The 26940-nt window shown below is 42.8% G+C and overlaps 1 protein-coding gene across 3 annotated transcripts; it reads left to right on the plus strand.

Annotated features, from left to right (window-relative positions):
- TFAP2B (transcription factor AP-2 beta) lies at nucleotides 1–26382 on the plus strand. Of its 3 annotated transcripts, none has more exons than XM_027455362.3 (8): nucleotides 40–146; nucleotides 3355–3381; nucleotides 4655–5113; nucleotides 10171–10231; nucleotides 18149–18368; nucleotides 20887–21005; nucleotides 23592–23733; nucleotides 25679–26382. In XM_027455362.3, the coding sequence occupies exons 1-8, from the start codon at nucleotides 66–68 to the stop codon at nucleotides 25977–25979; spliced, it is 1410 nt and encodes a 469-aa protein (XP_027311163.1). In that variant the 5' UTR covers nucleotides 40–65; the 3' UTR covers nucleotides 25980–26382. The 3 variants fall into 3 exon arrangements, with proteins under 3 accessions (XP_005014111.2, XP_027311163.1, XP_071892641.1); XM_072036540.1 differs by lacking the exon at nucleotides 40–146 and adding an exon at nucleotides 3112–3129; XM_005014054.6 differs by lacking the exon at nucleotides 3355–3381 and having other exon boundaries at nucleotides 1–146.
- Nucleotides 26383–26940: the final 558 nt, after the last annotated feature.

Raw genomic sequence — 26940 nt, forward strand, 5'->3', positions numbered from 1 at the left:
CAATTATAGATGGATCATTACAGACAGAGAAGTACTGAGAATCCAGACATCTGCTCTTCACATGAATGCACTCACCTCCTAGAGAACAGCCTGCCATCATGCTCTGGAAACTGGTTGAAAATGTCAAGTATGAAGATATCTATGAGGTGAGTATATAATATGCATATGAGTAAGAGAGTATATGTATATTTAAATATACATCTAGCTGTATATAGGCATACTATACAATACATTTATAGCTCTACTTCTACATATACGCAGATACAGAGACGCGCACACCAACACACACAAGTATAGAGACAGGAAACCAAGAGTAAATGCTTAAATGCTTATTTATTTGCATATTTGTATTCAGCATGCCAAGTCCTAAACTTTTTTTTTCTTTCGTGGAAAAGCTGTTTGATGCGATTTAAAACATCAAAGAAATGATCTGGGGGTTGGAATGAGGCAACTTAAAGGCAAGAGTTGATTGTTTAGACCTCGAATTAAATATAATTCGATTAAATACGGACAAATGTCGAGAAAAAAAAAATGAAATTAGAAGAGAAACACAATCTGGTATTCGGGGACGGGAAGCGTTTCTTTCTTTTCTTTATTTTTTCCGATCCCGGTGAATTTGATTTTTTTTTTCTTTTCCTTGTTTTTACACTCGGATACATTTTTACGACCTTTTCTACATGTGCACCAACAGCTAAGGTGTACATGCATACATACAGCCGCACTAGTGAAGCGGCACACACATTCTTGCACGGACGTGTGTGCACGTACCCGAACCGGTGCGCTCGCAGTCAGCTCCGTATCGTCCGCGGGCATGAAAAGTTGTCTGCTTTTTCGGACCTCCTCGGTATTTTAGAGGTCAAAAAGCAGACTTGGGGTGGGAGGTGGGGGAGGAATCATAACACAAGCACTGCGAAAACGTTTCTTAATTTTGCACCGTTTCCTGACCGGGATCTTTCCCCAAACGACTCCGCGAATGCATTTGGTGTAAGTTTAGCAGTGTGCTGGCTTTGCTCCGAAAAGGAAAAGATGTGGAAGGAAAGGCGCCTGCTTTGCCGCTTTGTGCATTATTTTTGAATGTTTATTATTGTTACTATTATTGAGGGCAGTTGAGGGAAGGGGATTCTCGCGGCTGTGGCTGTGGCGGGGGGATTTTTAAAAGGGCCAAATCCGGAGCTGGGGCGCCTCGGGGCTCACCCGCCGGCTGCTCCCGGGAAGCGCCGTCGGGACCGCACTTACAGCGTAAAAGTCCCGAGCAACAACAGCACACACACATCCCAAAAAGAGAGAAAAAAAAAAAAAAAGAGAGAGAGAGAGAGAAAGAGAGAAAAAAAAGAAAGAGGCAGAGGGGGTGGGGGGTTCGCAGCCGGCTAAAGGATGGGATGGAGGGGAGCCGAGAGGGGAGCCGCAGTCCGCTCGGGAAAAATGTCTCCGCTCTCAAAAGCTCCCGTCAGGCTAATTATCAACTGGCAAAACCCAGCCTGAGCTACGGAGGCACAGCCCGGCGTCTGTAAGCATCCCCCCGGCGATCACCAGCCCGCAGAGCCCTCTCTGCTTCTCTCTCCGCGTCCCCAGGCACAGCCCGACCATTGTCTGTGCCCGCAGCAGCAGGCGACAAAACATCTCCCTGTCCTGCGAGGTCGGGGAATGTCGGGGATTTTCCCCCCTTCGCTGTTTTTGGAAGGGAAAAAAAAGCCTGCTCCGGCCGCCGGGCGTTTTGCGGCCACGCGTTTCTGCATTGCCGTGGGAGAGAGGCGAAGTTGGGGAGCACTTGGATGGACTAGGGCTGCAGGAGGGATGCACCCCAACTTGAGGGAGCGCTCCGGGTCTTTCTGTAACATGCAGCCTTGGAAAAAAAAAAAAAAAAAAAAAAAAAAAAAAAAAAAAACTTTTGCTTGTTCGGAAAGGAGCTGAAGCCTTCTAGGCTTCTCTTTTTTTTTTTTTTTTTTTTTTAAAAAAAAAAAAAAACACCTTTTCCTTTACGAATTATAATTAACAGCACGATGGCACGATGGCAGGGGCGTCTTAGACACTTAAACTGGATCTGTTCTTAAAACAAAAGTGTGTGTGTGTGTGTCTGTGTGTGTGTATGCGTGTGTGTGCGGGGGGGCGGGGGGGTGCTGCTCTGGGAAGTGTGAGTCTATTTAGGAAGGAACGTAAGTTGAACTTTAACAGAAATGGCAGACAGTCCAGTTGAACGGGTTCCTGCAACATCAAAAAGGTTTTATATCGCCTCTGGCTTTGCCTCGAAACTATAAATTTACTATCCTTTAAAATTCACTGCATACATTTTACATTTGGGTGAAAATCGGAGTATATATGTACATATATATATGTTCATATCGGGTGGGAAGAACAGGAATCAGAATTAAATGGAACCCAGTTTAACCCAGATTTAGCATTTATTTGGCTATTGCGAACAAATACGATCTGGTAACATGCACCAGAATGGCTTAATCTCCGCTCTAAATAGGCATATTATAGTCACTGCACATTTCTTCTTCTTTTTCTTAAAAAAAGAAAGAATTAAAAATGTCTCTCTTTCCCTCAAAAAAAAAAAAAAAAGTACAAGAACAAAAGCACCAAAGGCAATCAATTCATCGTATTAGGAATGTATAATTAAATGTAAAAGAAAAAAAAAAAAAAAAAGAAATATGTTTTTCTTCTTCTTCGCCTCTAGCATTGCTTCATCTCACTTCCTTACTCCAGCTCAGCAGAGTCTACTTTCCGCGTCTTCCTCCGCTCGAGTTAATTGAAGTTATGCCTCTTCCTTGCTAAACTTTTTCCCCCCTCTCCCTCTCCCCAAACTCTGCCTCTGCCAGCCCCCCTCGTCTGATTACATCTAGTAATTCTCCACTGAATGAACGTCATTTACAATAGTAGGGGAGCTCTCGAGCTGGCTGCCAGCTTCACGCTCCATTTGGTCCTGCATTCTCCCTTTAAAGTAGTCGTGTAATATTAATAGTCATGAATATCAATTATTATGAGGCGGTGTAGAGAAGGAAAGGGAGGAAGGGGTAGCGGAGCAGTCTGAGCCTAGCCTTGGGTTGAAGAGGATTGTATTTGGGAGCTCAAAGGGAGAAAAAAAAAGAAAAAAAAAAAAAGGAAAAAAAAAAAAAGAGAGAGGGAGGGGTAAATCATATATGTAGATAGAGGTTTCCAGGCTCGGTTTTGGGGGCATTGGTCTTTTTTTTTTTTTTTTTTTTTTTTTTGATGGATAGACTTCGAAATATCTCAAGCTGTTCTCCTGTGTCCAACACGTCCCTTTGCAGATCTCCTTGATATTTTTCCCTCCAATTATTAGTATTATCACCACTATTTTATTTTTAGCTATTACAAGACTTTTTTTATTTCCAGATGTTAGTCCACACCTATTCCGCCATGGTGAGTTTGGATCCATGTTGTACTAGAATTGCATGTTCTCTCTCTCTCTCGATCTGTTGTCTCTCTCTCTCCCTCTCTCTCTTTTTAAACGCCTTTGGCTTGGTAATTTAGCACAATAATTGGAGGAGGCTTGCAGCTGCTTCTCCCTTTTTGCATTGTGTGTTCTCGATTTGAGCTAGGGGAGTTTGGGGGGGAGAGTAGGGAAGAAAAAAAAAACTTTTTTTTTTTTTTTTTTTTTAACCATGTGTGCCATTGCTTGTGGGGGTTTGAGCTACACTTTGCGGAATAGATATTTTTCTTGTTTACTTTAGCCTCGCAGCTTCAGCACGATGGAGTTGGACAAAACTCCTCTCCCACCTTTTCTCTGAAGCCTCCACACACTTCCCCCCCCCCCCCCCCAAGCCCCCCCATACCCCAAAGACTTTTCATTACAATTACCCTCCACCCCCACCCCTTTCTCCGGAATATAATATCGAAAAGAGACAAAAGACACTGCAAGTTGCTGCAGAAATCATAGCGGCTGGATTTGTTCAATACCGATGTTTCATTTTTATTTGATTTGATGTTTTTTTATTATTTTTTTGGGGGGTGGACTCTTCATACAAAGAGCCCCCTACATATGTTATTATTACTATTATTCTTATTATTATTATTATTTTAAGTCCTTTATCGGACGACTTCTTTACTCGGACTCCTCCGAGAAGTACAACTTTCCTTTTGGTCTTTTCCACGTGAAGATGGGTTGGTGACTTTGAGTTGCAGCACAGGGAATAAACAGAAGTTTGTGAACTTTAGGCAGGACAAGGGGTGGGTTGTTTAGAGGGATGCTTTTGGGGGGGGTATTTTTATTTTTAAATCTCTGGTTTTATTTTGTGGGCTGATGGAAGGAGAATCATGTTACTAGACTCAAGTCACACATCATATACGTATATGGAATCCCAGTCCTACATTTTTAATTATGACATTTAGCATTTCAGCTCTCTCCCCCTCCCTCCCCCCCCCCCCCTTCCCGATAGTTATTGGGAATAGTATTGGGAATAGGCACGGTCTGGGGACGAAGTGCTGGGACATTTCTCATCTGTGGCGGGGGAGGGGGACACGACTGAACACTGGTTCACAATTGTTCTTTTTTCTTTTTCTTTTTTTTTTTTATTTTTTTTATTTTGGGGTGGGTGACTTGCTGCTGGATTTGTATTCATTTTATTTATACTAGGGAAAAAAAAAAAAAAAGTCCTCTTTTTTTGTTGTTGTTTTTCTTCAATTCTGCTTGTAGGACCGGCATGATGGAGTGCCCAGCCACAGTTCCAGGCTGTCCCAGCTGGGATCCGTCTCCCAGGGACCCTACTCCAGCGCTCCTCCGCTGTCTCACACCCCGTCCTCGGATTTCCAGCCGCCTTATTTCCCACCCCCCTACCAGCCTCTTCCTTACCACCAAAGCCAGGACCCTTACTCCCATGTCAATGACCCCTACTCCCTAAACCCCTTGCATCAACCCCAGCAGCACCCCTGGGGACAGAGGCAGAGGCAAGAGGTGGGATCAGAAACCGGGTCACTGCTGCCACAGCCTCGGGCCGCCCTGCCCCAGCTCTCGGGACTGGACCCCAGGCGGGACTACCACTCAGTACGGAGGCCAGATGTCCTTCTGCATTCAGCTCACCATGGCCTTGACTCCGGCATGGGGGACAGCCTTTCTCTGCATGGCATCGGACACCCAGGGATGGAGGAGGTCCAGGTAAGGCACCGCGCTTCTTTCTCCTGGGCAATGCAGACGCCTTCCAGCCTGGAGCCCTGCCCAGGCTAGAAACGATCAGCGAGGGTTTGCAGCAGTTTCTGTGTGGGTTACTATCCTTTGGAAACACTGGAATTATAATTGTGATATTTCCCCTCTTTTTTTTATTTGTTTTTTTTTCCATCGCTGTCACGCACAGGCTCTGCTTTGTAAACACTCCTCTACATGGAAAACCAGCAGAGTGAGTGGGAAAGGCAGACATGCTGCTCTAAATATTCCACGTGTTTCAAAAGCTGGCAGAGTTTAAGCCTGGTTTTTCAAATCCCAGTTACTTCACATGCAATCTCAGCTCTACCCCTCCACCCCCAAACTAACTTCCTGAACTCCAGGGATTTTGATGAAATTGTCAAATTACTATTTTATTTTTTTTTCATCCGTGAGGGAGGGAAAATATAAACAAAACCCAAACCAAAAGCAGCAAATGTCCATCAGGAAGAATCCTGCTCCCTCTTTTAAGGACAGCTGTTAGGGTAGCACTAATTTTAAATTGTTTTATTCGCTGCTATGGAAAACAAAGGAGTTTCACCGGGCTCAAAGCACAGTGTTTCCCAGCCTTCCCCCATCCCACGCGAAACTCATCATCACGTGTTATTTCCTAAAAACAGAAAGGCCCTTAACAGCTTCGGTGCTGGGGCGGTTTGCACCTTGCTAGAGCAGGGCATGGCCAACCGGTGGGGGCCCCGAGATGGAGGCTGGAGCCTCCGGGGGCCAGGTCCTGTATCCAGCTTTAGAAGTTGGAATTTGGGGTTTCTACTCCATTCCTTTTTTTTTTTTTTTTTTTTTTCCCCTCCTAAATTTCTATATGATACATATAATGAGTATATATATATTCAAACTTGGAATAAACACAGATACGGGTGACTGGATGAGACATGGACTTCAAAGTTATGGAAGGAGAAGGCTGAGAAGGAAACAAAAAATAGTTGTGGAAAAGGATCCTTCTGAACATCATGGGAATCCGTGGCAGAGGAGCAGGGGGGCTGTATTACATCGGCTCAAGAATTGTCTTGAGCTTCACGGGGAAATCACGGAGATTTGCTAGGGATCAGGACAGGGACGAGTGCTGTAGGTACAGGGAGGTTTTCTTCCTGTATTTCCTGCTGCCTCTGAGCTCCTTGCCCCTTTGGTCCCTTTTTCCTGCGGGTTCCCAAGCTGGTCGGGCAGACCCGGGGGCAGACCCCGAGCCCCACGGGTGGAGGGCGCAGCTCTAATCCCGCATACCTGGTTCAAACTCCCTTGCAGTTCAAGGCGAGTTTTACCTCTGTGAATGCAGAAAGGGGCTCTCTGTGGCTCTATCTCTCTGCAATAGACGTTAGCTAGCATTTGTGCTTTGATATTTACACCCTCCACAAAAAAAAAGCCGGTAATTGTTGGCTCTAGTGCTCTTGTGAGAGAGAGGAGAGGGAGGGAAGGGAGAGGGAAAGGGAGAAGGGAGAAGGAGGGGGAGGGAAAAAGGGAGAAAGAAGGGAAAAGAGAAGGGAGAGAGTAAGGGAGGGAAGAAAAGGAAGGAGAGAGGACAGAGAGAGGAAAAAAATGAAGGAAGAAGGGGAGAAAAGGAAGAAGGCAATGATGAAGAGAGAGAGATAAAGACATAGGAAAAAGAAATAGGAAAAAGAAAGAGAGAGAAAGAGAAAAAGAGAGAAGGAAAGCCCCTAAACCTCTGATCAGCTCATATAAAGCAGTTCCCTTTTGCAGCAGTCCCCCCCCCCCCCCCCCGTGCCTCCCCCCGGCGGCTCGGAGCGCAGCGCTGTGCCGGGCGCTGCCGCAGCGCGGCCACCCGCGACCTGCACCAGCGGTGTGGGAATAAGGTTAGGGATGGGGATGGGCAGAGGAAGCTGTGGACCAGCGGGTCTGTGGTTCTTGTCTGTGGTTCTGAGGCCACGGGGAAGCAAACAGGCCCCTTATTTGCAAAAGTTTGGTCGCAGACTGAGGGAGGAGAAGAGGAGAGAGAGGGTATCCCAAGGAGAAACACGTGAATGGAGAAGTGTCCAACTGCAAGTTAGCAGAGGAAGGAGGGAAAACAGCCCAGTCCTCTCTCCTCTCGTTCAGCATTTTCTATTCTTGTCCCTCCATTAGTGACAGATGAAGTTGGGCAATTTTCCACCGTGAATTTTAGGATGGATTTACCTGAGTTGTAAGGATTCGGCTCAGACCGTGAGAAGTCCCATTTCAGCAACATATATTTACCATCTACAGACACTAAATAGAATTTTCAGGAAGGGTCACGACCCTTTTTTTTTTTTTTTTTTTTTCTAAGTGGTTCAAAAAGTTGAACCGGTATCTAGGCAGACAGTGGAATAAAGAAAAATAAAGAAGTGTATCTTTGCTTTAGCATATTCATCTCCGATTAAATAGATGCCTCGAGAATGGGTTGGGCTGTCAAGGGAGAAAGAGAGAGAAAGAGAGTGCGTGACAGCAAGAAACAGTGGTTATTATATAAACACCAAATCCAGGCCATGTGTAAGCCATTGTCCAGGGGTAGAATTAAGTGACTGTAACACGATAGCGCTCTGTTATTGTAAACAGGACGTATTGTATTGCTATTGCTGCCCCTTTGGAAAGGAATTTTCAATCTGCGATTTACAGCCGTCACACAGGGAACAGGGAAGCCAAGACCTACTAATTGAAAATAAATTTGCATTATCTAATAGGGACACTGAAGAACATCATTGCAAACCCAGATTTTTTTTTTCCCCACAATCTAGACAAAAGTAGGGTTCTACTGGAAAGAGATACGACAAAAATATATACAGGGAAAAACCCAAAGTCTTTTAAAGAAAAAAAAAAATCACTGCCCAGGTTCTCCTCTCAGTTATTTCCCTAGGTGTTGAATAAAGTGTATACATATATGCACATATATTTATGGTATATAGGAAGCTCGGTGCTATCAGATTATTGGCGGAGTGGAGGGAGGGCAATCTTCCTCTCTAGATTTTGTGAGTTGGAAACTCATCACCTTTCCCCTCCCTGCACACACACCTCCACTCCTCCGCCCGCTCACGGCCGGCCCCGCGCCTGTGTGCTAGCAGGAGACACGGAAAGTTAAGTTGCACCAAAACACCCGAGTCTCTTATAAAGTAACCCCTGGTATCACTTTTAACTAAAGAAGTCTAGTAATTAAAAGTCTGAGTTGTTTTTCCACGTTTCCGCATGCAGTCCTAATTAAATCTTTACGATCCTCTCTGTGACTATTAACTGCCAGCATGCTGAGCGAATATCCTGTACAAAAACCCAGCAGGAGGGCGTAATTAGATAGAAAATCAGACAGGAGTCTTCTCATTAACTACAACAACTAACCCACGTTGCTGATGGAGTGAGCGGAGTGCACGCACACACATAAAGCGTGTGCACAACCATATACTCCAGAGATAAGGTGAGATAAGGGGAAAAAAAATGAAAAGGAAAGATGGCGCTTCATATTTACCTTCAGTTCTGTGCCATCGAGTTGCAACACGATGGACTCCAGCAGGCTGCAGGATTTGCTCATCATCCCTCTTTGGTAGCTGCTCAGGGAAAGGAGTGAAGACTTTGTAATTTTATTTTGTGCCCTTTAGGTATGTAGCCTATTGATTATGAGAGAGACACACAGACATGCACAAGCACACAGCATAAGGAACCGCTGTGTGTGTGCGCATTTGGGTGTATATGTAAGGAAAAAAAGAGAGGAAAGATCTCCGTCACCTTTTGGGGAGATGTAATTTTCTCCTAAATCATATTCCATCTTGAATGTCTGCCGAGCAGAGAAAGAGTCAGAGATAAACGTTGGATCCGGATAAGCTCAGCCTCTCGGAGTAGCAAAGATAAAGTTAAAATAATAGAGAATAAAATCATTGTTTTGCTGTAAAGAGGTTTTCCTTATCAGGGAAAAACGTGAGAACTCCCAAATCTGAAATAACCTGAAAGAAAAAAAAAAAAAAAAAAGCCAAATAACAAATAGAATGTATATATATATTAATAAAACCAAGAAACACACAAGTCCAGTTTTCACCTGGAACCCAGAATTTATCCTAAAACGGAGCCTGGAGCAATTCTGCAATTAATTGTTCTTACGACACTGCTTTTTGAGAGATAATTTTACTGTTCTGACCGCAGATTGAGCGGTAATTTGTGTTTGTTTGTTTTCGTATATCGCACCTTCGCGCTGAGAAATTAAACCCAACATTTGCTCTGTCCTCTTTTGCCCGTCTTTGTTCTCTTCTCTGTTACAGAAGTTAATATCATAATAACAGGTGTGCTTCGAAAGGGCCTGAAAATAGTAATAATAGAAAAGTGTTTGAAAGGGAGAGCGGGACACTATTTCTAGACAATCAATGTAACAGTTTATACTTTTGATAATGTATAGTTCCGCTCCCTCCTCCCGCCCCACAAATTTAGGACATGTAAGCAACCCCGGGAGCTGTAAATCTCTTTCTGCTTGCACCCTATACGACGTGGGCGTTGCGCTGCTCTCCGAATTGCTCAGGCTTTAATTAAAAGTCCATAATGTAAACTATTATATATAAAAAGTAAATGGCCCTTGAATTATAAGATGTAGCAGGGTAAACAAACAAACAAAAACAAAACAAAAAAATAAACGAAGGGGGGGAGGGGAGGACAAGGGAGGGAGAATTTAAGTTGTCCTTAATCGTGTTCATTTATGTCATGCGATAGATCTTGCAGATGCTACCAAATTGCCAGATTTTCAAATAAAGAAATATAAAGCTTTATCGAATGCAAAGAAGTCAATGTGATATCCATGTTTTATAAGATAACAAAACCAGTATTGCACCCCATATGCTTCACACCTCTTTTTTATTAGAAGACTATATAATTTGTAAGAATTTCATTTCCTTGTCGATTTGGGGGAATAATAATAACAATAATAATAATAAAAATCCCTCCTCCCCTAGTGAATTAATATAAATGGAAATAACAGAAACTCCAGTTTGGAATGACATGATTTATGTACGCGATTCTTTAATATCCAGTCAATTTGAATAGTGATGTTTTTATATCCACAGTCAGTTGAAGATGCCAATAACAGCGGTATGAACTTATTGGACCAGTCTGTCATTAAAAAAGGTATGGATTATTCCAACAAGCTAGACAAACTTTTACTGTGTAGCAATATCTCCATGATATATTTTTACTTTGGGGCAATTAATTTATCTGGGAAGCAGGCATACATGGCAGCAAGATGAATAGCTGTTTAGATCTGTAGATAGAGTGAAGGGAAAAGGAGAGACGTGTGAAAGGAAAGTTGATTTTTCCCTCCAATCGGATTAATTACATTAACTCTCTCAAATGGGGCACCCCGTGCTCCAACGCAGTTTGTACACCCTCCCCCCCGAAAGTCCTCGTTGGGGATCGCTTGAATTTAACGGGGGGAAGGGGAGGGGTGTTGAATCCCTTTTGGGTTTAAATGCACCTCCCAGGCGAATCATACGTGAAGGAGAGAGAAAGAAATGCCTGTGGAAAGGCAGCCCTGACTTCCTTTCCCCCTTCCTCCAAAAGCCCCCCCCCCCTTCCCCCTGCCTATTTTTTAAATCTTTCTACATATGCACACATGATTTAGTGTAACTGCAGAATCACCCCATACTGTTAAAGGGAATGTGATATTAACAAATGTTTGCAGTCTCTTGTACAGCTGTAAGCAAAATAATTAACTAATTAAACTAATTAAATGTAATTACAATAACTCATTTTGGGCGTATTGCAGCTGCTTAATTTTTTTACATTTCTCTGACAGTCACTCGAAGATGCTTGGCGATTAGTGTTGTGTTATGCTGATAGACATTAAACAGATCACACACTGCAAATGTAGGGAAAGCTATCTTTAATTATCTAAGGAGTTTCTATTTCTAGATTCAATTTTAAGTACCAGAGATGAGGCTTAGAAATGCTGTCCCTTATGCTTGCTATCAACAGCACTTATCTCCAGGACCTTATTATTTGTCAAACGTGCAGAAAAGCTACAAATATTTTAGTGCAGATGATCTTCTAGAATGTAAAGCAAAATAATAGTGAAAGTGTTTATTTAAATGTGTTCAAGACAGCATGAGGTCCTTCCGTGTATTTATTGTTTTTTATTTCAGTCCTCATGTACAGTCCCTGTCTTTCACACAATCGAGTTGTAGTTATTTGAGGGAGGACAGATAAGAACCTGAAGATCATTTGGCAGCATCATTTACGACCACCGGTTGAAAAGTGGAAGGTGTTTCTGAGAAAGACAGAAAATTACTTACCTTAAAAAAAAAAAAAAATCATCATCATTTGCATGCGATGAGTAGGTTTGGTGCTCAGGATCTGTAACCTGACGGCTTCTGGTTGTATTTTCCCCCTTTCCACCCCCCCCGCTCTCTCCTCCCCTCTCCTCTCCTCTCCTCTTCTCCCTTCCCCGCCCCGCATGCTACCTCACACACGATGTTTCCTCTTGGGCGTATTTGATTAATTGGTGCTTGATTTGTGGTCGGGAGGCTTCTTTTAACGCCGGGCTGCGCTCGTACTTTTGTTCCGCAGCCTGGTACCCACAAAACCCCCTTCTGCGTGAGCACCCATCCCGGAGTGGGTTTTCCCCACTCTGGCTGGGGCTCCCCTTCGTCCGAGGACAGCAGAAGCATGTAACGTGCGTGCTGAGTGGTGGAGTTAGCCACTGAATAGCTTAAAATCTGAATGCTATTAAGGATATGGGTTAGGTATAGATGGAGATGTGTTGAGTATGCATGGGCAGAGCAGTGGCCCCGTTTCGAGCAGCTGCTGCACGGTCCCATATAGGTGGCCCTGCGTGGGTGTATTTGCAGCTATAAGGGTGAGACGTTCTGAATTTTATCCACGTTACGTATGCAGTTTAGAAATCTGATTGCTAAAACCACCGAGATTCGTCTGCAGCTGTTTTGAAGTCAACAGAGCAGCGTTTGCTGCCTCAGAGGCAATGCCGAGCTCTAAGAAACTTTCCAGCAGAAGGGAAAATTGAGAGCTCAGTTTCCCTTTGCACAGCGAGTTCCCTGGGTGCGGAGGAGGAGAAGTGGGCAATAAATGGCAGGGAACATTTGTAGCAGACGACATTTATTCAGAGCGAAAAAAAGGGACACAGAGAGGGTTCAGCCTGAATTTCGCTTTGTTCCCCGCACTTCGCAGCTGTGAAGATGTTCTTTGAAGTAATAATAAGTTATTTAAACTCTGTAGGTCGTTATTGCAGGCAGATGACACATAGATAATGTTTTATTTTTGTGCTGTGGAGCACTCCTCTGGATACATATTTACTAGATGAGGATTGGAGGGGGTCTGTTTCACAAAAACCTTGTTTAGTGACTAGAATGTTTTAATTAAACTGTAGTGAAAAGAATATGATGCAGACTTGAAGTATAAGCTTAATTAAATTATCCAGACTGTAAAGGCCTACTTCTTTATGGTCTTTGAGGCCTGCAGATGGAATTATCTATCTGTCTATGCAAAGGGATTGCCAAAATATTAAGGAAATTATATAGGGATTCATACACAGCTATTGATTTATCTCACGTATCGATCCCACAATAGATTACATATACACAGTCTCTTGTTATGTTTGCTATCTCAGCTTACTTGACATTTCTGAAGTAATTTAGTTAAGAGGAAATGAGTTGTTCCCAGTAGAGAGAGCAAACGAGTGGAGTGAAGGTAGCCAGCGTGATAAATGGCTCTTTCATTTGGAGATCTCCAGAGCTCGTTTAAGGCTAATTTTCTGTATTAGCCCCCTTTGAGCTATTAATGCAATAGGCAGGGACCGTGGCCCCTCATCTCTTAGCTGCCCCATTAGAGCGAGCATTAAGCTACCAAGCCTGAACTCTACTGTGGTGGTGGTGGTAGCGGTGAAATAATGAAAGGTGCTTTTTAAACTCTCCTAATCTAAACTGGCAGAGGGTGGTTAATACGATTTGAAGGGGGCTGGTCAATGAACAATCAATAAACTAATAATGAGAAGGATGCGGTACATTAACAGTCTAAAAATCCAACAAGACATTAAAAAATCATCGTTAACTCCTAGTTCCATTAAGATTTGGGTGGTGAAAGTAAGAGGGAGGGAGCCAGATAAATCATCAAGATGATGATAATCATCAAGAGCATTAATACTAGATTTAACTCAGCTGTAAGAACTTACCGGCTACACGTTTTGAGGCCTTTTCCTCCATTTCTGCTGCAGTGAGGGGAAGGTTTTCGGTGTGTTAGGGATAAAAGACAGGGTCCCCTTGTCAACTGCCCATCTGAGATTTGCTTGGCACAGTCTATGGTGAAATAAGTTGTCGTCTTTCAAAACCTTGCGTGGCCCGAGTCCAAAGTTATTTTTTTGTGACTCTGGGGCACAGTCTGTGACCTTAAAATTATCCTGATGTATTTATTTACTTTCGGCTATTTCTGAAGATTGTCCAAACACTTCCATCTGATTTAGCACGAAAGACCACTTTAACCTAACACCTTTTCTATTGTCTCTTTGCTGACACGCTCTATTATTGATATTGTTTTAAAGAAACATATGAAAGGAGACGTCTTAAAAGAAAAATAAAGTACTTAGTCGTAGAGCATAAGCTTCCTCCCCACCCCCTTCTTGAGGTATCCAGCAATAAATGATTAACTGGAAACCACTCCGGACACATCTTTTCAGGTGATAGATCTGGGAATCAAACGTTACTTCAGAGATTTTGCTTCGCTGCCACTCTCTTTGTGCCTTTTTCTGGACTACCCATTGAGCCTTATGATCCCTTTTAATTTAATGCAAAACAATTTCGGGGGAATACATTTCACTTTGAAACGTACTCCTGGCTTTCAGGGAAAGGGACAGAGGAGGGGGGCGAGGGGAAGAGAAGGAGAAGAGAGGGACAGGAGGGAAGGGAACAGGAATACACACACTTTCTGTATTTGCACATTAAGTCTAAAACAAGAATAGGGTATTTAGTAGCAATGGGTAAGGCATTGTCCCTGGATTTGCTAGGTTTGGCTACAAAGCCAGACCAATAACAACAAAGCCTTGATGCTATGATGGACAAGCTTCCTTCACACCCAATAAGTAGATAAAAAGGTTTGAGGGTGGTCTTTAGGTTTGAGGGATAACTCTTTAGTAATAACTGTGTCCGTTAAGTTTAATAAGAAATATTTGTCGCGATTGATTGCTTGACGGATCGACTATCCTGTTATTTGCCACGGATATTGAGACGGTACCCATAGCTTAGAGCTTTTTTTTTTTTTTTTTTTTTTCCCAGTTGCTTTCAGGACATTTATTTGTTTATTTTTAGAGATGGTGAATGCCCTTTTAATGCCGCTTACACACTTGTGAGTGTGCATTTGTGCGCGTTTTCACGCGTTTGTGAAGAGCAACCCAGAAAGAGCCACCACCACCAGAAAAAAAAAGGGGAAAAAAAAAAAGGAAGAAAAAAAAAAGGAAAAAAACAACCTCAAGACTTAATGTATGCACAGAAAATTGTAAACATGTAAAGAACTGAAAGCTTCACGCTGAGTTTCGCCATGCTCCATTTCCTCACCATTTCCTGCTGTCGTTTTAAAGCGATCTCACTCATCTAGAGATCCCGTTTGCAGGAACAGTATGCTTATAATTACTAACAAATCAAGCGGCTACTGTTGCTCTCCCGGTTTATTGATAAGCTGAAGAGAAATGGAAGGGGGAGAAATGACAAAGAGGCTAGAAGTAACCACAGGAAGAGAAAGAGGAAGAAAGGGAGGGAGAAATAGAAAGAAGGGAAGGAAGGGAGAGAAACTGACACGAGGAAGAGAGAAAGAAGGGAGAGATTTGGGAAGGGGAAATTGGGTGAAAGTGGTCGTGGTCACGATCCAAACGCGTTTGGAAGTGAAAGAAAATCTAACAGATTATTCTGGGGACAATGGGAACTAAATCATTGGGAATAAATTTAAAGCAGAGGTGGTGGAGACACTATATATATATATGTATATACATATATATATAGGCGTGTGTTCTTCCATGCTATGTCAGCAGTTCCTAAGCAGCTGGGAAAGCTGGCATCGACTAAAAATATACTGTCCATTTCGGTTTACACCAGGCTGCATGCACACAGGGATTTGACACTTGCAGCTGCGCGCACGGACGTGTGTAGCTGTTCACCCACTAAAACCTCCACATTATATTATCTCTGGTAATGCCTGGGCTATATCTGAAAAGCTATAGCCATGATAAACATATAGATATGATATAGATACAGATAATTCATTCCGTGGCAAACACTTTTTTAGGCAGCATTAGGTAATTTACAGAAGATATCGAGTGTAGATAGAATACATCTCTCTGAAGCTATGAAATCGCAATAGATATGCTTACACCGCCTGGTAAGCCTCTAAAACGGGTTGAGAGTTATTAAGACTCCCAACTGCTTGGCATGTTCATGCGGTTCTTTTCGGGGAGGCAATGCTAGGAACAATAGCTGAGGAGCGCTCAGCATAGCAGGGAAGGCAGCCAGACTGCTTACCAAAAGCAATTTGCATGGGGAAAAAAAAAAACGAGCACGTGAAAATCTATATTTCAAAGGTTAACTAAAGTAATAAGTGCTCCGAAAGGCCACAGAGAGTGGAGTGAGGTCTGTTTAAGCCTTGCCCGGGTACTTCTCTCTTTAGTGAGTTTAGACTAAGATCAGATGTTCGTGGAATTGCTGCCTCTTGTTTAATTTCTCAGTTCACTGGACAGTGACCTGATAAACTGGCCACTAAATATAGCCACAGCAGAGGTGTGCTCGAGCCACTGAGCCTGTGTGTTTGTCCGAAGGGAAGGGGAAGAAAGAAAAAAGAAAAACGAAAAAAAAAAAAAGACGGTGATGGAAATCTCTCTGGTGTGGCATTCCTTTAATTTATCTGTTTTTTAACTTTTTCTTGGTGGTGCTCTAACATGAAGCTCCAGAGTATGGTGTAGGAAATAAGTGATATATCTATATGTGATGAGGGGAGGAGAGAGACGTTACAGCACAACATCTGCCAGCACTACATCTGATACCCCGGAGGAGTCTCTTCCTATAGAATCAATGGCAGAAATCCTATTAATAGCAAGGAAAGCAGGAGCGGGCCTCTAACTCTTTTATAACTGTTTCTGTTCCGATCTCAAACTATTTGAAACCGCCTTTATGAGCTGCATAATGTGCCTAACTAAAAATAATAGAGAAATAGGAATCCATTTCACTTTCCGATTCCCTGAAGTAAAGCCACTCAAAATAATTTGTTTATACTGGAGACTATATACAAGGCATATGAAGCAATACGTATATCTAAAATCGACATGCCTTTTGGTTTTTAGCTGTTATAGAGCTTTTATTGTGGGGGTCTGGTCTGGCGGTAGGAAATGATCTGTAATAAAAACAGTGAAACACGGTTGTGTCTATTCCATACACTGAGGTTATAAAATTGGCAATTGCCCAGTAGTTAGCACTTGGTAATATATTAGGATACCCGATCTTATTGTTTAGCAGCTCCAGACGACTTAAATATCCCCTCAACCCTAATGGGTTGATTCTCCAGATATGTTGCAAATAAACAGGGTTTTTATGACTTAACTGACATATATTATAACTACCTAAATAGCTGGCATATGTGCAGAATAGACCCCTATTATTTGCCGAATTGGTTTTACAATTGATTGAGTGGGAAATGGGAGACAGCGAGGCACTATCTGCTCTGCGAGGGTGTGTAATCAATTAGGCTGCTCCTCCGGAACATGCCCGCCGCTCGGCCACGACACCACCAACAGCAAACCCACAAGTGCGGAGCACACTTTCGAGAAGGAAAACGCGTGTTGCCGTGATTCCGAGAGGAAGCAGCAGTAGCAGCTGTCAACTCTTATTAACTCCTGCATAAAACATACCTTAAGTACGGTTTGTTATCAATTACTTGCAGAAATGAAACAACTGGGAAAATGCAGTGAGGCTCCCTATAAATTAAAGTGATTGGTTGATTGATTAGAGCACCTGCTGTAAATCATAACAGTTACACACAATTATGAGAGAGCCATTTAAGTTCATTTGTAAACAAAATTCGTGGCACGGGGGAATTGCTCTCGGTTTTGGTTAAGCTTTTTTTTTTTTTTCTTTTTCCTTCTCCCTCCTTGTTTATTTCGGAGTATGTCTGGTTGCTATTACAGGAATTTGTTCATTATAATCCCCTCGGTTACTCTTAAAACAACCTTTTAGTTTATCAGAGAAAAGGAATACTTTGTCTGATGGTGAACTGAATAAAATGGTTTTTATTTCGTTTTGGTACGCCCTTTTGTTTTGATTTTTTTTTTCATAACTTCCTTTAAATATGTGCTACAGTAAATAGATCATCTCTATTTAGGGACTGGAGACTTCCCACTACTTTAAGGACAACATAATATGATCAAGTTGGTGAACGCCACGTTAGACCAGATATTTTTTCTGCTGTTTATTTTTTTTTTTCCTGAAGGAAAAGGCTTATTTTATTTCATAAACCAGACTTAATAAAAACACAAAGCAATAACAGAGCTGTTTTCTGGTTGCTGTATCCTCCAGCCTCGATACTTATTTAAGACAGCAATTCCCTTAGTGTAGCGAATTTATTCCCGGCTCAGCTTAACAGTAATGGGAAGCATTAGGAAAGAAGCACATTTTCTTTTAAAAAATATACTTATTTTATTTCTTATTCCTGCAAAGTGTCCGGTGCTGTCTGTTGTAGAAAAACACTGGGGGGAGGGGGAGGGGAGTGGGGTTGTACAGGCCAGGCCAGGCCTCAAAGTTGCCCAACACTTACCATGTGTATTTTATTTCCTTGTGATTAAACCCTGCACAGAGGCTATACTGAACCACCTTTCTCTCCATCTATTATTAATTTTTATACCCTTAAAAATTGGGGGTGAAGCACAATTTAGGCTGCTGTAGGTGCCAGAGCTTAAAAATTCCCTTTCATTTTACTCTGCTGGGCATGGCAGAAAGACTGTGCTTGTCACGTACTCCTTCGCGACATGATGTTTTCTCCCCTCCCTCCTTTTTCTTTCTCCAGTTCCGGTTCCTCCAAAATCTGTTACTTCTTTGATGATGAATAAAGATGGCTTCCTGGGTGGAATTTCAGTCAATACCGGAGAGGTGTTTTGCTCTGTACCTGGCCGCTTGTCTTTGCTTAGTTCAACTTCAAAATATAAAGTAACAGTGGGAGAAGTTCAAAGACGCCTTTCTCCTCCCGAGTGTCTGAACGCATCCCTCCTAGGAGGAGTTCTTAGAAGGTAAGAGGCTGGGACGCATTTGTGAACAAGCCCATGTGTGGGCATCCTTGCATGCACCAGAAATATTCGATCAATGGTAAAGATGATTGCAAATGTGCATTGGTTTTATTGTCGCAGTATATGTGTGCTACATTGAGAATGAGGTGAAAATATGTTATATTCAGACACTGAGATGAATGTATGGAGGCTACAGAAAATTTGGGCCATGTATAGATGTTATCAGAGCTTCCCAAAACGAAGGAAGTTAGGCAAGATAGGTTTTCACTCTTGTACACGCACACACTTTCTATATTTCCTCCTTGTCTTTACTTTTCTTTCAGCAAATGGACAAGATAAAATGCCTCACTGGGCATGGGGAAATTAGATGTTGCAGGATGAGCCTGTTATATTTCAGTGATAAGCTGATTTCTGAGATAAATCTGTGTGGCATTCTCTATATGGTACACACGACACAGTAATTAAACGGTGTCACACGTGACATTACTGAAAGCAGTAGGAGATTAAGAGGCAACCTGTAAGGTAGGTGAGTACCCGACTCAAGAAAAGACATTAAAGCTTGGAAAGTCAGTAACTTAGTGCTTCATCTAGAAAAAGTTGGTAGTGGAGTCTCTCAGAGTCGGTCCCGAGGCCTATGCTGCTGAGTATTTGTGCAATCCACCCCTTGATGTCCTGGGGGATTTTGCTGCAGGCCTCCAGTTTATATTGTTGATACTCATTAAGCAAGCGGCAGAGGACCTATGGGTCTCCATCACTTCAGGACTGTTCATTTAGTTATCAGTAACAAGAACTTGAGTTCTGAAGTCACCAGCTGAACTATCAGGGAGAGAGAAAGGCCTTTATCTTCCTAAGAGGGCTGTGAATGGTCAGTATGATTTGTCTGGGAGAGAGGTGAACTAAGGATATAGACCAGTCAGAGCAGGTAAGAGGTCATGGGGTGGTGTAAGGTACTCTCAAGTCAATGGCAGGTGGAGAAAAAATAACAGGAGGTATATGGCAGACTGGAAAATAAAGGGTGATTTCAATCAGTAACAGACGCATATGAATTAACCCAGAAAAAGAATCAGATTATGTTTAAAAGTTGCTAGTGTTAGAGAAAGAACAAATCTTCCCAACTTCTGTAGTAGCTATTGGGCAACTTTGACTCTCAGGTGCTTCAAAATAAAGTTTTTTGTGTATTTTTCCTGCAAACAATTCTGTGATGACATCATTAGCTCCATCTCCGCGTCTGGACGGGGGGGGGGGTGGTGGGGAAACATGTCCTGCTACACGCAGCCGCCCTAAAATACACGTGAGAATTAGGAGCTCCTAAAATAGCTGCCGTTCCACGTGAATGTCTGTAATCAATGTTCAGCTGCGATCCTTGCCAGCGAGAGGCAAAGTTTTCCTTACAGACGCTAACCTGCCTGCTCCTCCTGTCCAGCCGCAAATGGAGCAGGGAGGACATCTGAAAGATATACTGTAGAAAATATAATTATCAAGGTAAAGAAACATCATTATTGAGCTTCAGTGGATTTCTGGAGGTGGCCCAAGACATAATCATTGGCTGCTGCTGACTTCAGTTCCTATCTTGAATCAGAATTTTAGACAAGCTTTTGGTTCAGAGCAGATGAAATATAGGAAGCTGTTCCCTCGCAATTCTGCCGTCTCTCCCTATTTACTTTGATATCAAATAGTGGGAAGCCAGTCTGGCTTCTCTGTCGTTTCTGGCTTCCTTTCCGTAAATGTCACTGCCAATTCTTCAGCAAGTAAGAAGTAATAAACACGTGAGATGGACCCTGATCTCAGTGTCAAAGCCCTTACTGATTTCACAGGTGGCAAGATTTCATCCCCGGAGGTTTACGTTATCTATAGGTGTTTGAACAATAGCTCTGTATTTGCCACCTATAGCTCACTTGTCATTTTAGTGTCCTTATCAGTAACCTCCAACAAATATTCACATCTTCCTTCAGGCCGCCCAATCCCTCTGTATAACGCACTGCCTTCAGATGAGCGCTGCCTTTCCGCACACACTCACACATGCACGAAATGGTTCCTGAAGTTTCATATTTTTTTTTCCTCCTACTTTATTCATCCACAGTCACACACATTATCCCTTCGAGCCTTTATAATTATTTTTTATTTTATTTTGTTCTGATTCTTCTTTCTATTCTAGTTCCTTCCTAGAATAAATAAGGATTTAATTCTCTATCTTTCTGTCCATCTCCACGCTCCATCCTACGAGTTAGTGTCTTACAGTAGGAACCCATTTGCTCTCTAGATCAAAACCTTACACAGTAATTATTGTTATCTGGCGTTATTTGATTTCCCTGGATAAAACGGGGAGAAAAGTGGGCTCATCCCCATTCCCACCCCTGGGAGAGATAAAGCAGATCTCAGCAAACTGGAGCAGAAACCAACACAACCAAAGTGCTTAACACCGAGTGAAAACTCTCCCAGGCTCCACTGACTGCACAGATTAAATGTTTCTTCCAGGAACACTGCGGGGTTAATCACGATGTTAATTTCTTTGTAATTCTAGAGCCAAATCGAAAAACGGGGGGAGATCTTTGCGAGAAAGGCTAGAAAAAATCGGTTTGAATTTACCAGCCGGCAGGCGTAAGGCTGCAAATGTCACTTTACTCACCTCCCTGGTGGAAGGTAAGCGAGGGTCGCAGCTCCCTTCACACCCCTGCCTGCTCTCAGCTCGTGTCTGACATTTTGCGAACCAAAAAAACTTTCGGGATCAGGTGGGAAAGCCTTGCAAAGGTGAAATGCAGGGCGGGGGGAGCGCTAACGCTGGTTAAGGATCCCTGTCCCCAAAAATGAGATTATTGGCCTGAGGGTCATTGACTGATCTTGGTGGCAAGTATGAAGGTTGTGTGCATCTGGTACGTGTGTATTTATATATATGTTTGTGTGTGTGTGTATATATATATATATATATATATATATATATATATATAATGCGTGTGTATGCTTGTGCAGGGCAGTCCCATTCGTCATTGCTAGTAATTACTAGGATGTGCTCTCCAGCTCCATGTCTGCTCCATCCTCTTACTAATTTGGCCCTCCCGAGTTTATTTATGGCAGATGCCCCCTACAGGACGCCCATTGAGGAAAAAAAAAAAAAAAAAAAAAACTACCGAAAGAAATCTGGGGAAAGAAATCAGCAATTGAGGAGTCACAGGGCGCAGTTTTCCTTAAGGTGGCTGGACCAAAACAAAGACAGGAGAGAGGGAAGCGGGGGGGACTGAAGCTTCACCTCGTTTCTAGTCAAATGATGTCATTTTGGTGTTCAGCGTGTTTTCTTTGATTTATTGTTGCTGTAGCGAAGAGCAATTTTTAGAGCCTCTAATATGTTTAGGATACGTGTGTGTTTATGCTGAGAGAATTTGGACCTTCTCCAAAAAACATAACCAGAATAGTATGGATGCAATTATGAATTATATGTATCTACATTATACATACACACCGAGAGGCGTATAAATAATCCACTTATCTCTTCTGCATATAAGCATGCATAAACATTTGCGCTAGATATTAACTTTTCAACTCTTTTGATTGAGTTATGGCAGTGATAAGCCCTTACCGCATGCAGAGCTGAAGGCAGGCTCGCAGCCAGGCGGGGGCTGACAGCAACGAGCTCTTCCTGGTACCTCATATGGCTTCTGCTGAGTGTGCAAAGCACAGAGCAGGGTTCGGATATAGAGTCGGGGGCGCTCGCTATAGGGGACTCTCAGCATTCCGGGTGCGGTGAGCTGCCCCTATAACGCCGGGGTTGCTATCCATAGGCGTCAATGCGGGCTCAGCATCCCACTCTCCGCAAAACCAGAGCATCCCCAGAGCTGTGAGACATGAAAAAAAACTGTCAAGTGCACAGGAAGGCAGACCTCGCTCTGCTTTCCCTGAAGCCCTTACAACCTGAGAGCTCCCTCTCTGTGGAAGGGGCAGCACCTGCTGGAGGTGAAGTCTATGTTGTGCCACCAGCCAGCCTCGGGCATTGTAGTCATCCCACTGCAGGGAGCAGGAGGGCTCCGGCAGGGTGCTCCCAATTTCATTAAGGGGGTCGCTGATTAGCGAGAAGCCTTGGAAAGCGGGGGTGAAGTCGGAAAGCAAATCCGGATCGTTGAAAATCCGGATCGTTGAAAATAACGCGGTCCTGGAGTTGTTAGACATATCTGTTTGGTGTGTTGAAAATCTTCCCCCTGCTCCCTCAGGCCGTGCTTTAAAGGGTTTAATGCTTTATTCTGGAGGGGTTGAGCTATAATCTGGTGGAATCCCTCTAGAGTCTGAGGTTTTAATGATTATTATTATTTTATTTTAAAATTTCCCCCTCTTCTTTCCCCCCTTTCTTCAGCTACTGTCTACTTCTTGTGGCATAAAGTACATCAGTAGGAGTTTGATGACATGAACCTCTGGAGGCAAGAAATCTGAAACCAGGCAGGCAGGGGAAGTGACAATTGCAATTAGAGTTAGAATAATTATTTTTCACAGAAAAGGTTGCCATTAGTTGCTGTCTTTCCATTGGGCAGAGAGGAGTTCCTGTTGCACGAGGGTCAGTTAAGATAGCAGGCTGCATTTCCTCCGATGGAAATTATCACTTATCTCCCACATTTTACTGATGTGGCAATAATTGTGATAATGATGTAAGTGCTCTGTGTGCATAAGTGTGTTTATCACGTCCTATACTGAAATGACAGTAATATGAACAAGTCCACATCTGTAAAATTTTGGACAGTGTTTCTTCTGGTGTATTGAAACAGGAATGGTTTCTCTGCTCTAGGGGAAATTTGTGTCTTGCTTTCTTTTGGGACTTGACTAGCTTCCCTTTGCCGTTTTTTTTTTTTTTTTTTTTTTTTTTTTTTTTTTTTGGTCCAGTTTACGTGAAAAGGGAGTGAGTGTGTATTTGTGTGGGTGTGTGTACTTTCCCACAGTTGTGCACAAGATGAGTTGCGCGTGCATATGCCATCACAACTACATTGGAGCAAAGACAAATCTCATCAGCTGTAAATCTGTCCCATAAACTTCCTTCTTCCCCCAAAAGAGGGCTTGGGCAGGGGAAAAGAGACATCTGGAGCCTGTCCCTAAGGTGCAGGGGTTATTGTTGGATTTGTTAAAACCAAAAGAGCTGCTCTCTCCCAGAGGGAGCAGTGGGCAGCAGCAAACTGCTGCACGATGCTTTGGCAGGTCGGACCCTGCCCAGGGTGGGGCCGGAAATATTAATGCCCCTCTCATTCCATCCAGGTGAGGCCGTTCATTTAGCCCGGGATTTTGGGTACATCTGCGAAACGGAGTTCCCAGCCAAGGCTGTTTCTGAATACCTGAACAGACAGCACACGGACCCCAGCGACCTCCACTCCAGGAAAAACATGCTGCTTGCTACAAAGTGAGTGTGAAGTTGACCACCCTCTTCTGCCCTCCCCTGGAAACCCTCCCCCATCTCCTAAAACCCTATGTCTGAGCTCGTTTTAAAGGCAGATGGAGCTTCCAGTCCCCAAAAGACAGCGACCCCGGGGGGGAGGAAGAGATGTTCATACTGCCCTGTGGGCAGGGTAGACCCTATTGTCCGTGTGTCCCTCTGCAGTGGGAAACGCGTTGAATTTACAGATGATGTGGGTGACTGACCCCTAGCTACCATGCACCATTTCCAAAAATTGTTATAAAAAGAGGACTAAAAATTTATTTTACTTCTACGTGTCTCTGTCCCTCCTGCTGCTCATGCACACCTGTCTGTCTGTTAACATATTATCCATACGGTTACCGTCTTATCCATACAGTTTAATTAAAAAAGTCACCATGTACTGCTAATCGCCCTCGCTTTTCTCTCCCTTGGGATTTTATTGGTGGCTTTGTTGTATGGGATGGTTTACACCCAGCTGAACCTCCTGGGCCTGTAACTGGGTGACTCAGAGTTTGCTTGAGTCTGTGGCAGTGGGTTCTGTGTGCCTCTGCACGTTTCTGTCTCTGGAAGAAAGAAAGGAAAAGAAAAAAGGAGAAAAAAAAATCACCCCAAAGAGCTCTCATTTATTTCATGCTCTGGGACGTGGCTTGCCTCCAATGACAGTGTAATTTAAAGAAATATATGGAGGGTTGAAAAATCATTTGCTCAAATTTGTCCAGATGTTTTTTAGACGTGATTGGAATTTGATTGCCCTTTTCCGCAGGGTCAGAAGATATTAATGTCCCAGAACTTTAATTGCTCGCAGACCCAGCTTTGCTCTTTGAAGATGTAAAATGTTGGACTCATTACTGTTTGTTCTCCAAATTCAAAGTTTCCTCTCTTGCACTTTCTTAATGGATAATACACATAGAGGTAGACCTTTATCTTTCCTCACCCTCTGAAACCTTTAACCCACTGGGAATTTCATAGAATTTCAGAGGATGAGAGATGAATGCTTTTTTTTTTTTTTTTAAATTATTATTATTTTCCCTTTCTTTTATTTTTTATTCCATACTTTTTTCCTTCAGTTTTTCCTAGGCATCTGTTCAAAGAAACTATTCCTTTGGGAATCCCCTAGCCCCCAGGGTTCTTACATTGCCCTGGCACCTGTTGACTTGAAGGCCTTCTGGACTAGGACAATGTGAAAGAATGGGGGGGGAAATCATTTAAAAAAATAAAATAAATTTAAAGGTGTGGAAAAACAATCAAGAGCCAGATTTGAACTCTGTGATGCTTTGATTGGGGTGCATCACTCCAGAATAAAATAGCAAGTGTTAGCTTTGCTAAGCCAGGTTGAACTTTCTCAACAAGGCTGCCCAGCTCAAGTAGTCTCGAAGGAAGTTCATTTTAGTCCACTTCTTGTCCCTGTGCCACTCATCAACCCGTGGCTGTACTTTTCTCCAGGAACAGCACTGATGGGAGTTGCTGTGGGCCGTGGTCCGGATGGGCAGCTGGCAACACCACGGCACATTCAGCCTGGTTATTTCTGGAAGCACCAAGCAGAGTTGGGTTTTCACAGTGTTCCAGAGGCATCCTTGTAGTTTCAGGAGAGATTCCTATCTCTAGACCTCCTGTTGTTCTGCAATTGCAGAAACCTCTTTCCTGTAGAGCATCATCCTAGGCAGGGAACTTTTGTCTCACCATGGATGACCCCCAAAACACTACTAGGGAAAAAGAAACATAGAATCACAGATTCTATGGAAATCCTAAAAGAAGGTGACAAAAATATTCCATCCTGTGGTCTGGGATCAGCTTGGGCTTGAACTTGCTCCTTTCTTCAAACTTTGTTGTCTCAGAGAACAGTGTCAAGTGTGGGATGAGTCTAACCATTATTTTTCTCTCTCTTTCTCTCTTTTCCTCTCATTCTTTCACCTTTCTCTCTTCCATGCAGGCAACTTTGTAAAGAATTTACAGATCTCTTGGCCCAAGACAGGACACCCATTGGAAACAGCCGGCCCACCCCTATTTTGGAACCAGGCATTCAGAGCTGCTTGACTCACTTCAGCCTCATCACTCACGGCTTTGGGGCCCCTGCTATCTGCGCCGCCCTCACGGCCCTTCAAAACTACCTGACTGAAGCTCTCAAAGGCATGGACAAGATGTTCTTGAACAACAACACTGCTAACAGGCACACATCTGGCGAAGGACCAGGTAGTAAAACTGGAGACAAGGAAGAGAAACACAGAAAATGAGAGGAAAAATAAAAATAAAGAAAGAAAGGAAAAGAAAAGAATAAAAAGTTAAATAAAAGGAGAAAAAAGAGAGAGAGAGATAATCTTTTAAAATAAAACCGTCTTAATTTTAGCTTTAAAAGTATTGGATTGGGCTTTGGAAGAATTCTATTAGGTAGGACAAAATAATAATAATAATAATAAATAATAATAATAAAAGAAAGACAATAATTTAAGATCAGAGGAGCACAATGGCGCAAGACCAGTGGTTCAGAGTCTCTTGCCAGGAACATGTGAAGACAACCACCAGGATTTTTTTTCCCACTTCTGTTCTTTCACATTTTTTAAATAATGATTTGGGGAGGGGAGGGGGGAATATAATAATAATTAATAATAATAATAAAAGAAAGAAATGAATAACTTATTGGAAGAAATCGGAGAAACATTTTTGGTGTCAGTGCTTTGATTTCTTGAGCTGCACGGTCTGTCTTACTATTATTTTCATTTATTTTATTTTATATTATTTTTTTTGAATGATGTCCTGTCTCCACCCCAGATAAAACCATTTTCAAGAGCGTTCCTTTCTGAGCAACCCCATCACCTTGTTCCCCACCTTTCCCATCTCATCTCACCCCTTGTTTCTGTCTAGACTAGGAAAGAAGGGCAGGCAAGTGCCCAGGCTACCCCAGACCCTGCACGAAGACATGAGCCTTCGTTCATGACAGTGTCTTCACTTAATGACATAATATGGGATGCTTCAAGTCATGGTAGTTCAATTAAATTAGCTAATTCAATTTTTTAAGAACCTTATTTTTTTTTTTCCTAGTCTAGACAGACTATGTTTAGGTTACCAACGTTTACAGGTGTGTATGTGCGCATGTGTGCGTATGTGTGTGCATATACTTATGCACACACATAACCTGATAGGGGCGTGTGTGTATACTGTATATGTTCATATATATATGTATATATATGGATGTAT

The sequence above is a fragment of the Anas platyrhynchos genome, chromosome 3, assembly GCF_047663525.1.
Source record: "Anas platyrhynchos isolate ZD024472 breed Pekin duck chromosome 3, IASCAAS_PekinDuck_T2T, whole genome shotgun sequence".
Taxonomy (NCBI): domain Eukaryota; kingdom Metazoa; phylum Chordata; class Aves; order Anseriformes; family Anatidae; genus Anas; species Anas platyrhynchos.